The sequence below is a fragment of the Nelumbo nucifera genome, chromosome 2 (assembly GCF_055504915.1).
Source record: "Nelumbo nucifera cultivar China Antique chromosome 2, China Antique-T2T, whole genome shotgun sequence".
Classification (NCBI taxonomy): Eukaryota; Viridiplantae; Streptophyta; class Magnoliopsida; order Proteales; family Nelumbonaceae; genus Nelumbo; species Nelumbo nucifera.
In genome coordinates this window covers 104985101-104997766 of record NC_142650.1, presented here as the reverse complement: position 1 = coordinate 104997766, position 12666 = coordinate 104985101, and the positions used below count along the sequence as shown (strand labels likewise).

General features: G+C 37.9%; 1 protein-coding gene across 1 annotated transcript; it reads right to left on the bottom strand.

The window, feature by feature from the left end:
• Positions 1–2019: 2019 nt before the first annotated feature.
• LOC104603530 (uncharacterized) lies at positions 2020–4474 on the bottom strand. Its single transcript, XM_010267590.3, has one exon. It carries the CDS (start codon positions 3466–3468, stop codon positions 2347–2349), a length of 1122 nt encoding a protein of 373 aa, XP_010265892.1. The 5' UTR covers positions 3469–4474; the 3' UTR covers positions 2020–2346.
• Positions 4475–12666: the final 8192 nt, after the last annotated feature.

The following is a 12666-nucleotide window of genomic DNA, read 5'->3' as shown; positions in this document are numbered from 1 at the left end:
TATAATAAATTTATAAAAATATAACATAAATAATATATTTATAAATAAATAATTAAATAATATATCAGATCAGATAGGGGGTGATCCTATTTTTGATCGTACCCTATCATCCAATCCGATCCGATCCAAAGATCCGGAGTCCGAAATATGCCTAGGTGTAAAACTCCATTCTCGACCAACAACTGAGTTTTCTATCGATAATCGATTAACCCATCGATTGAGTTTTACATCAATGAACTTTAATCCTATATCTACTCACCGTTGCTAAAGTCAAACCACTATTGTCGGTCTCTGACCATAACACCACAAAACCATCATCAAAAGCACAAACGGATATTCATTTTACTAAATAGAAAATAATACTTCTTATTTGGAAAGCATACTTTTCAATTTTTTTTTTTACTCAAAACGGTTTTTAAAGTAGGTATTAGTCATTGGTGTACGTCTGATTTGTAAACACCATTTTCTCTTACTTTTTGTTGGGAGACGTGCTGCCACATAGGCTGGTTTTCAGAAAACAATACTGGTTTTATTTGGTACTAATGCTCTTGAACAGTTTTCAGCATTTGTCTATATTATCCAACGTTCAAGATGATGCCACATCATTGCACCTTGGCAGCAATGGGTTGTTTTCTGAGAAAGTATTGAATTTGGCATTTCTTGAGACCACACTTTCCCTAGTTTCAAAGCATGGTCTGAAGCAAGATTCTTCTGGAAAGACGGAACCAAATAAGAGGTCATTTTCTGAAGCACTGCTTTTTTCTGATGTGGCGCTTATGTGGTGTCGTTTTCTCAAACAACAACATTAATGCCAAGCACCGCCAAAGCAAAAATACCAAAATAATATTTAATGTAATTTGTATCGAGGTTTTAAAAATCGACTTGAAAGCTAAACCACTTTGGCCACCGGTTTCCGAACCAGCAATTTGAGCATCCTGGTCAAAACGGTCAAGGTATATCTTGACCATTGATTTAGCCTTTAGGTCACACGTTGGGAAGAAATACAAATAGAGAGAAGTAATTGTAACTTGTATGTTGTTGGCTAGGAAAGAAAGAAAGGAGGAGGAGGAGGAGGACCATTTTGGACTGATTCAATTCAATGTTTGGACCATCCAATTTGTTCAAATTCATTTTAATTTAGATTGGTTTCAACCCAAACTCGGTCCATTGACACCTATATTCTTATCTTATATCAATGGACCGAATATTGGCTTAATCCAACCAAATCCAATATAAATTTATTACGGATAGACCAGGTCCAATCCAATCTAATAAATATTTTGGACCAGATTGATCCAATCCACTGTTCTTTTGGTCTTTTCAATCCGTTTGAATTGATTTTGGATTGGATAGGGTCTAGTCCAAAACCCGTCCATTCACATCCTTACTCTCATTGGTCTCAGATTTGAGGTCTAAAAACTGATCTCATTTCAATCCCTCCCCCATCTCTCGATATGCTCTTGTTAACAATTTAGTAAACTATGAACCACTACCTAGGTCAAACGGTTTAGTGGTCGAATCGCTTGGGTCAGCGGTTTTTTGAAATTTTCAACTTTACTTTTTGAAAAAAGCAATTCATAATATAACCAAAATCGAAGGCCTGGCCAGTTCATAGATTTTCTAGTCTAGCCATCTGGTCGAGTCCAGTTTTGAAAACATTGATTTGTACTATGATATTTTTAAGGAAGAATGACTGTTTAACCCACTCCAGGATTCTTAGCCTGCCGTATAGATGAGATGACTCTCCACTTTGGATTGATACCAAAACCATGAACAGGATGTGGTTTATAGGGGACTACTAATAATGCAGTGTATTTCACTTATGCAAAATTCTAAATTCCACCTCCATTTTATACATCAATGTCTTCCCATAAATTAGCATCAATTCCGAACTAACACCTACCCCAACTATACTTTAGGCCTAAAATTTCTGACCCGTCTTCTCCCAATTAAAATTTTATCAAACAGCGACTTAAATCACAGCATATTTAAAAAAAAGTAAGGTCAGGCCAATGCAGATTTCTAAATTCTACTAAAGATCTATAAACATTCAAAATGTGAAAAACCCCCTCTCTATACACCAATGCCCGCCCGTATTTTCTTCCTGCCCCCATCTTTCAAATTCGATAGCCACAGAATCAGACAAATTTTCAGAAAAAAAAAGGAAAAGAATATTATATACAACTCTGCAAACAAAGCTAAGCTCACATAATCACATTATACAGCCTAACCCATAAGACTATCTTGCATCTGATCATCTGCCTATCAATTCAAATCCAACGGTGGAGAATGCTCAGCTACTGATGTCACAGTCAGATACTCAGATTACACCACCGCTGGCCCCCATCACTCCATCAGTGCCTTCTTTAGCTCCTCACTTACATCCCCCTCCGTCCCGTTCCCGCCGACGAATTCCGACGACTTCCTATCTCCGTTCCCCCGTCGATCGTTCCTTCCACCATTTCTTCCCATGTCTCTGTACTTACCCGAATCCTGATTTCCGATTAGTGGGGCTCGCTTCCCGGCGCCGGCTTCCGTCCGGAGGTCCTCGATTGCCTTTCTCAACAAGCCGTTCTCCGCTTGCATCATCTCGAGCTGATGCTTGACCGAGAAGCACGCCTCCGCTTCGTCAACATTCCCGGAGGAGAACAAAGAAGCTGGGACCTTCTTCGGAATATCTTTTAAATCTTCTTCTGCCACGTGTTCGACAGAGATTTTTCTCATCACCATCAACGGAATCTTGCGCAGCGATATCTGAGCCGTTGAACGTGTGATCCCGTCCTCCTTGAAAGCAGCCTTGAGCTCCGGCGGAAACTTGAGGCCCCACCGGAATTTCAGAATAGCATGGTTTCTCACCGGCAGGATGGTTCTCGCGCAAACCTCCACTCCTGAAAACAGGCCGTCAATCGCGTTGGCGGAATCATGAGCCTCTGGCGAGAAACCGCTAACCTTCTCGGCGAAAAAGGATACGCTTTCAGGCCTGTATACGCCGTTCGCTGACGGAGTTTCTCCGTCGTCAACAGACTCTTCTGCTTCCGAGTCGATATCCTTTCCTTTCGGATTGACTTTGGGGGCGAACACGGACGACTGCGACAAGACGATCGGCGAACTGGTGCATTTCTTGATGGAGAAATCGCCGAATTGAGGCTTGAACTGGATGAAGAAACTAGGGTTACCACGGCGAAGGAGATTGAACTCAGCACTCATCGTCATGGGGGCGGAGAACGGGGATCCGAAGTTTCCTATTCCGGTCTTCAGGACGAGGCTGAACGGGTTCCATGAATCGTTGGGACGATAGGCGATTCTCAGCGACGGGCCTGATTCGAAGAGAGTACCGAGATTCAAGCACAGCTCCTTGGAGTCGCCGGCCGAGATGCCCGACTGGAAAGGGAGCCCCAATATACAAAGAGGAACTTTTGCCCTGAAAAGGGGCTTTTGATCCTCTCGAAATTTGAGAGAAGCTTTCATCGTTTTCCCCTTCTCTGCTCAAAACAAACCCTAAATCGTCATTGATAGAGGCCTTCTTGGTGTGTGTATTACAGTATTACTTGGTGGTGGACTGGTGGTGCACATGCCGAACTGAACTGGTTTCTTAGTTCCTCGTAGCCGTATGTAATAAGTAGGGAACTTTGCTGTAATAAGTACTCGATTTAGCGGAGATTACGCCAAATTTGGCCGGATTAAGCCTTGGGTGTCTGTAGATGATGGCAGCTACCACCACATCTGTGGGTACTGGAAACATCCTTGATTTTGTCTAGAATTACTAAAATGGAATAGGAAGCATATCTGAAGGTTGTCTTCGTAATTTGGGAAAGAAAATGGGCTTTAATGCTGAGATACTGGATAAGAAAATTAGAAATGACAGACACGTGGCAGTGGATGAGTCGTTTTAGGCTTTTGGCAATTACGAAGCTCTTCACCTTCACCGGCAAAAGCGTGTCAATTTGGGGAATCGTCACGTGTTTAGGCACGAGGCAAGCAGTAGCTGCTGCATCCTGATTGGATTGACTGATCAGCAATTGCAAGTTAATTGGAATTTTGGGATCTGTTCCTCATATTGCGCGTCTCACACCGACTTCACCCTGTATTCGGAACATCGCTCATGTTTTGAGGTTGACGTGAGGCGCGCACTATGAAGAGCAGATCCGGACTCAAGTTAATGAAACTATGCATGTTATCTTCTCTATATTTTAATATTATATCATATATTGTATATATAAATATTATAATATGATATATAATAACTTATATTATATAATATATAAAATAAAAGATATTGACCCAAAATTAGGCCCAACCCGGTCCATGATCATCCCTGGTTTTAGCTTTCAATGAGATGCTAAGATGATTTATGGATAAATTAAATAAAATAAAATTATGTTTAATATCATTGCCATTTCTACATACATTTAGGTTGAACAATACAAATTTTTGAGAAATTATCTCATCACTGTATCGAATGCTAGAATATAATTTTTTTGGCCCAAGAAATTAAGTAGAGTCCAACATGAAATAAAATCAAAAGGGGTTGTTGGGTCCACTAAGAGGAGGGATTTTTTAGGTGGGACCCAGTGTGTTAGCTTATTAGCCCAAAGAGATACTAGCAGGGTCTAATAAAAAGACAAATTACAGGAAGTGATTTAATCACTTGATTTCCAAGTGCACCGGTCTTATACAGAGATTAATTCGGAAAGAAAATCACAAATTGAAACTTGTCACTAAATGATAGATTGATAAAATTTTAATTATGATTTAGTAGATCCCATTTAAAAGACAACTAGGATTTGATATGAGCTTAATTGATCCAATATAAAAGGAAATAATGATTGCTTAATGGACTCAATGATACGTGGCCCCGACCACCCCTTTTGCCTTGATCTCAAGTGTTGGGATTTTAGTCAAACCCACTTACCTTAATAAGGCATGTTGGGAATTAGTAAATTCATCACCGAATCATCAAAATTGGTGGGTCACATGTCAATCAACCTTAAATTATGGCCATATAAATGGCAAGCATGAAAATTCAAATTAATTTGGATTTATTGGGTGGATTCATTTAAGAATGAAAACACTATAAATTAAAGAGTAGAAGGAGAGTCCCCTCCTTTGGCTCCCCTTTCGGCTACTCAATTTCTTTTCTTTACTTTTGTTGCTTTTGACAAAGAAGAAGGAGTCAGGCTGCATCAAGATTAAGGGAAGAACAATCATAATTTCGGCTCCTCAACCATTTAAGTTTTGAAACCGTTACAACTCCGTGTCACGTCGATTGAAGGATTCCAGCCTTTGAGTTATTGTAATGAGTTTGTATTCCATTTACATTTCTACAAAAAAATAATAATAATAATTAAATTTCTTTGAATTTGTCAACATTTTTTTATGCTCCAAATTTATGCACAAAATTTATGTTGACAAATTTATGGCACGCCCGGTGGGACAAATCAACCATTGAAGCTCCGATGGTTCAACCATTTTATGCATAAATTTAGAGCACAAACAATGCAGACAAATTCAAAATTTTCTTTCTTTTATTTTTTTTTTTTTGCAGAAATGTAAGTGGGATACAAACTATTTTCTTGGGCAAAAAAAAAAAAACCCTAATTTTCTTGTCATGAACACAACCCGAACTTGTATTTATAGCTTGTCACGAATACGATCCGAAAAACTTGACAACTTATAGTTGTAAAAAGAACTTGTAATTATCAATTATATGCGCATAAGATAGGAGAATTTTCTTCTTTTTTTTCGATGTAGTAATTTGATGAAGCTTTTAATTGCAGCAACTCAAAGGCCGGAATCCTTCAGCTGATGTGGCACGGAGTTGTAATGGTTACAAAGCTTCAATGGTTGAAGAGCCGAAACTATGATTCTTCTTCCCTTCTTGGTGCAGTCTGTTTCTTCTTTCTTCTTCTTTATCAAAAGCAACGAAAGTAACTGAGATGAATTGTTTTACTTGTTAAGTGAATCCGCCTAATAAATTCAAACTTGAATTTCCATGCTTGCCATTTATTTGGCCATAATTTAAGGTTGATTGACATGAGTCCCATCAATTTTGATGATTCGGTGATCAATTTACTAAACTCCAATATGTCTTATTAAGGCAAGTGGTTTGACTAAAATCCCAACACTTGGGATCAAGTGCCATTTGGCAAAAGGGGTTGGGGCCACGTATCATTGAGTCCATTAACCGGCCATTATTTCCTTCTATATTGGATCAATTAAGCCCATATCAAATTCTAGTTGCCTTTTAAATGGGATCTATCAAATCATAATTAAAAATTTGTCGATCTGTCATTTAGTGACAAGTTCCAATTTGTGATTTTCTTTCCAATTCGATCTTTGTATAAGACCGGTGCACTTGAAAATCAAAATCAAGTGATTTAATTCACTTCCTTTAATTAGCCTTTCTATTAGACTATGCTAATATATTTCAACAGGCATTTATAGTGAAAACATCAAATTTAAAGTTTTAGGTGGTATTCGTTGGTGTGGATTGGCCACGATCTATTCAGTTTCAATCCACACCACCACTATGCCATGCGCTTTATTGGCTGTAGTGTGGATTTATCCACACTATCTCGTGGATTGGTCCATACCACAGTTCATTTTCTCACCCACAGGTTTATCTCGTGGAAGCATCTACACCACACCGTTTTGCATATGGAATAATGATCCCATACTTCGCATGGATGTTTAACCCTAGTATAAGATTTATTTTCTTCTTACCGTTGCAACACTTCTTTGTAAGCTCGCCGTTGTTATTCTTCTCTAGGGGTGAGCAAAAAAAAATAGAAAAACCGAACCGAAAAATCAGTTAATCGAACCAATCGATTCAGTTTCGGTTAGGTGTTTCTAAAAAACCAAAGGTACTGGTTCAGTTTTGGTTAATCAATATAGAAAACCAACGGTTAACCAAACTGACCAGTATACATATATTTCTATATATTTTTATAATATATTATAAAAATTAAAAAACTGAAAAACCGACAAACCGAACCGGTCAACTAGTTAATCGACTGCTTTCAGTTACCGATTTTCCAAAAATCGGTAGTACTGGTTTGGTCCAAGAAAAAGCCCCACGGTTCGGTTAACCAAACCGTGAGCACCCCTATTCTACGCTACTCGTCATTGCTATTCTTCTTTATTTGAATTATGGTTGTAATAGGATCGGACTTAGATCGGATGCAACAAAACCCACATTCAATCCGATTATTGATAACCTACATTTAAATCCAATTGGCTTGGATTCGAATTCAAATCCTAACAGACTCGGATCAGATCCGGATTTAATTTGACTCCACTATAAATTTTCTAATATACCAGAAAAATAAAATTTATTTATTTTTCAACTTTTATATATAATAAATTAATATAAATATAACATACTAAATTATTATATATAAATTCATATATAATATAATATATAGAATATATTTTTATAATTTTAAATACAATTATATAAAATTTATATATTAAAATTAATAAATATTTATAATAATCGGTTTCATATTTTAATCGGATCGAATGGGGTCAAATCTGAATCCAATTCAATTATTAATCAGATGTAGACTGTAACATCCTAATCCAATCCGATTACATAAATACATCATTTGAATATGAGATAATCGGATCGGATGTTAGATCAGGCCTTGGATTTTCGGGTATTACTAGCAAACCTAGTTTGAACTACTTGCGACTCTTCCTCCTCTAACCAATGCTGCATTGGATCGTTAATGGTAACTAGTAAGTATTCATCCTTTGTTTATTCTCATGCTATATTACTCTTCTCTATTTGAACCACTCGCCATTGTTACTTGATGAATCGATTTTTATTGATGTATCAATTTTTTGGCTAAGTACCTCGTCATTTGGTCTGCTTTCAAGTGGCCGATGACTCAGGCCGAAGTGGAGAACTTTGGCTGCCGAGCGGAATCGAGTTGGGTAGGCTAGGTGGCAAGCTAGCTATAGTGTTGAGCTGCCTATAAGGTGTCGAGCTGCCTGTGAGGTGGCGGGTTGACCAGGTGCTGAAATGGCTGTGAGGTGCCTGGCTAGCCAGGTGCCGAGCTGGATTGATGAGTTTCGTTGCTCTTTAGAGACCTGCAAGGAACCAAATGTCAAAGGACCCGGGGTGGCTAACCCGGCGAGGTTGCTCTGATGCTTAAGTTAGTATTGTCATAGTAGACTACGAGCTAAAAATCGCAAAGTATGAGAGATAGAATATGCTTACTTGCTTGCTTGTCCCCATGTCATTGGGGTTGGTGCCCTTATATAAGCATTGTTTGGCGTGAGCTTCACGCACCATATCCGAGATTTCTGAGAAGTCGTCTAAGTGGTTCGAGATTCCCTGAGGTAACCGCCATGCACGTTGACCACCCTCCGGATCGTTAAGCACGTGGGCCAACTTCCAAGGATTGTGGGAGTGTTTGGATATGCATGCCGAATTCGTCGGCGAGCACGTCTTGCAAGTTGCCAGGTCGCGCCTATGCCAGGCCGCCAGGTCGGTGCCTGTGCTAGGCCGCTAGGTCGCGCCTGTGCCAGGCTGCCAGCTTGTGCCAGGGCTAGGCCGCTAGGTTGTTCTAGTGCCAGGGCCAAGCCGCTAGGTCGCGCTAGTGCCAGGCTGCCAGCTTGCGCTTGTGCCAGACTGCCAGCTTGCGCTTGTGCCAGACTGCCAGCTCGCGCCAGGGCCAAGCCGCCAGGTCACGACTGTGCCAGACCGCCAGGTGGAACACCATCAACTTGGCTAAGGCAAGTTGTTGCAAAAGTGGTTCCGGGTGTCACCTAATTGTTCTGAGGTGCCATGTGTCACAATATCATTGGAGGCCAAATCCGCCCTCATCACTACTCATGTTTATTAATTAATATTAATATTATTTTTTTAATTATTAAGTTTCAAATATTACTTTTATTAATATTAATTGTTATTGATATTATTAATTTTTGTTAAATATTATTAAAATTATTGTTAATATTATCAATTATCATTAATATTACTACTCATTTTTAATTAATATTAATATCATTATTTGTTATTTAATATTATTAATTATTACTAATATTATTTTTATTAACTATTAAAATCCTTAGCAATTTACCAATATTTTTCTATTGTATATATTACAAAAAATAATATATTGTTTTTTAATGATTAATGACATAGATTATCCCAAATGTTGTAATTGAAATGCACGGAATCAAATGCAATCTGCAGACTGAAATATGCCACACCTTGCACGACACCCATGGGGGTGTGGTGTGGATTAATCCACACATTTTTGTCCACGGTGTAGAACAACTACCTTGTTAGAGCATTGTTTGTTTAAATCAACACTACACCCATGGTGTGAATGAAAACATACTACCCAATTTCTCATCTATGCTATAGAACACCCCTTTAAAGCATTTGTGGTAGAAAAAATATATATTCTCATAAAATTTGTGTTATCCAACCTAACACGTTTTCCCAATAGAAGCAACAATGGTACCAAACACAACCTAACTCTATGGGAGAGTTAGGTGGATTCCAACAAAAATCACTGTTGGCTTTATGAATTTTCTCCAAGTTCCCATTTGGAAGAACTGGACTGAGCTCACATAAGAACACCAGAAACTGTGTTTGGTAAAAAATCAGGAAACTGATTATTGTGTTTTGAACACAAGAAAAGCAGCTAAAAAAAAGTTACTTCATGTAGTTTTTCCAAAACACCTAGCCTTCAATGCAGAAGCCCTCCCAATCAGATTTCAAATATAATATTTGGGCTTTTCATATTCTGAAATGTAAGAAATCACTCCCTGAAAATTTATTCACAATACACTATCTCCTGTGAATTGGAAACATCTTCCTTATTATGCAGAGGATGAGATGTTCTCCATGTGTGATTGTAATAAACATGGGTAGAACTCTCGTAGGAGATCTGGACACCTTAACATTTTCAATAAAAATTCATATTTGCTCCCGACAAACACTTACGGTTTCACATTAGAACATCTACCCATTAATGACAAAAAGATATCCTTACCCCTGCAATTGAAGGCCATCGTTAATATGGTCGTGGCAGCAGAAAAACCACACGAGAGCTTTAGGGCTGATAAAATGCCAAATATTGCAGGATTGAGACCGAGCATTGGATGGGTCACGGGACCATTGTCTGAGGTCAGTATGGATAAACGCTTATGGCTTTGATGGCCGGACCATTAAATGAAGTAGTCTACACTGATTTTAACAGATTAATTGCTATTCAACTTCCTAACCATCAAAATTGCTAAATACCGTTGAATCGGATTTTCAATTCAGTGAGACCCTAATGCTGCATTTGACATTCCTTATTTTAAGGATTTATCTTCTTTTTTTATAATTAAAAAATTCAGTATTATAAACACATTTTAATATAAAAAAGGATATAAATCGTTAAAATAAAATATGCCAAATGCAACCTAATGAAGGAATAAATCAAAATCATATTTGTAATAGACTAGCGAGTTCTTATTTTGGGCTTTTGTGGGTGTTTCGGAGTGGGGAGAGAAGAGTTTCCTTATCGATATTTCAGATAGGATTATTCTTTTTTTTTTTCAGTTTTATTGCTTGTGGGAATCTCATAGAATTTGTCTGGGGTGTGTAATTGAAGTGTGGCTGCAAACCTTGTAGGGCCTGTCCTCCTTTGGTTGCTGAATCTATTGGGTTCGGCAAGGGTCTTTGTGTTTTCTGCCCTATATCAAGATGATGTTTTGGAGTTCATTAACCACAACACATATTGATAATATCAACGATATAAGGCTAAATTTGCACACTGGTTTATTTTTGTCCGTATTGGGAAACATTATTATATTTATGTATTTATAAATGATACGAAACACATTTTCAATGCATATTTACATTGATAATAAGATGTAAAAATACATCAATAAAAAAATAAATAAATTTGCATTCAAGTGGATTTTTGATAAAAAAAAGACATATGCTTTGATGGAATTCGAGTTTTCATCTATTACATCTAAAAGTCTGTTTGGTAAGAAGATAAATTTGTCAGTGTAAAACTAACCCAATTTTACAATTTATATGGACCATTTTACACTCTACATATTTGTATTCACACTTATTTGCATCGTTTCGGAACACAAAATAAAGTACAAGAGATGTTCCTAATGGCTTTTTAACACCCAATTGGGTAAACCTGGCCAGCATATCTGTGAGGCTCAATGAATGTGACTAGCCATGTGTTCAGTTAGGATCTCCTATCCACACCTCACTACAGTTATACATTGAGAATATCTCCCATATTTGCATCTTACCATTCATGGGGAGATGTTCCCAATGTAGATCTATAATGTCATGTGGGTAGGGGATCTGAATTGCAATGTGTTGTGGTCAGAGACACACCTCCCCTCTGTGTCTTGTATCTACTTAGGTTGCTGACAGTAGGCTCTTTCGGTTTAATTAAGAGTCTGTTTGAGCATTAGAGGCGAGGTGAGGTGATTCAGCCGTAGTTGTTAAGCACCTGTGTTCAAGAAAAACTACCTGGAGTAGCCTCTTATTTCAATAGCGTTTTTGGTGTTCTGAACACAATGAGGAGCTTTCTGGATTTTCACCAAACACAGCTTCTGACATTCCTGTGTGGGGACCAGTTTGGAACGCTAGAAGCTGAGTCCCGAAAACCCTCCCAAACGGGCACTAATTCTTGATTTGCTTTGTGTATAGAAATTGTAATACGGCTGCCCATACTCAAGCAAGATTTGCTATAACCATTGATCTTGATTATCGTATATCGAGTCTGTATCTCGAGATTGATTTATGAATTTAATTTGGCCTTCAGCCTCTTTCAGAAGAAAAGAGAATCGAGATGGTTATAATTGAATCGGATATAAATCAAATGATCCAATAAAACCCATTAGGATAATGTTTAATATGTTTAAGTTTAAAATGAAGTTGGTTTGGATGCTAAAGTCACTACTCAACTAGCTCAAGCTACTTTGTTTGTGATATGGTAATTGCCCATGTAATATCATTAGCCAATTTGATTTGAATAATGCCAATTTATTCATAATATATGACTTAAGATTCAATCCAAAACCTATTAATTAGTCTCATAGAGATGTGGACGACTTTTCATAACTGCTGAAATTGCTCAATTTAATGGCTTACTGCTTTTCTTAGCTGATAAAATTATTAAATAAGTGTATCCAGGTGCAATTTATATGGTTCGGGTTAGATTTTCGCCAAAACTTGAATGGCCCGACCCGAAAGCCTAAATCCAATGCATTACAAAATACTAACTGGACCAACCCAATTTGTACCCTAACAACCATTAAGGCTCAATTTGGTAGGAGTATAAATACAAATATGTACTGTGCAAGTACATACAGAATACAAGATTTTGCACACTATTTGTTCTCCTTCCAAACTGAGCCTAAGGAGCGGAACCTCCGTGGCTTTGGATTTACTTTGGATGCTTTTATGAAATGATGTATCTCCTTTAATTTTGCATGGCGAGACCTTAGGGTCCATTTCGTTTCTGGTCAGAATCAAAATTGGAATTGATCTCCCTGACTGAAATCGGAATTGGAACGGCCTATTCCTTTGCCTTTTGGACTTTGGATTAAACGGGAATTGGAATCGTATTTTAATTGATGCCGTATGATTCATCTGGAAGTTGAAAGCGAAATTAAATGGGATTT

Excerpts from the sequence above, each read along its gene's own strand:
- LOC104603530 (XM_010267590.3), bottom strand. The coding sequence starts at position 3,468 with ATGAAAGCTTCTCTCAAATTTCGAGAGGATCAAAAGCCCCTTTTCAGG.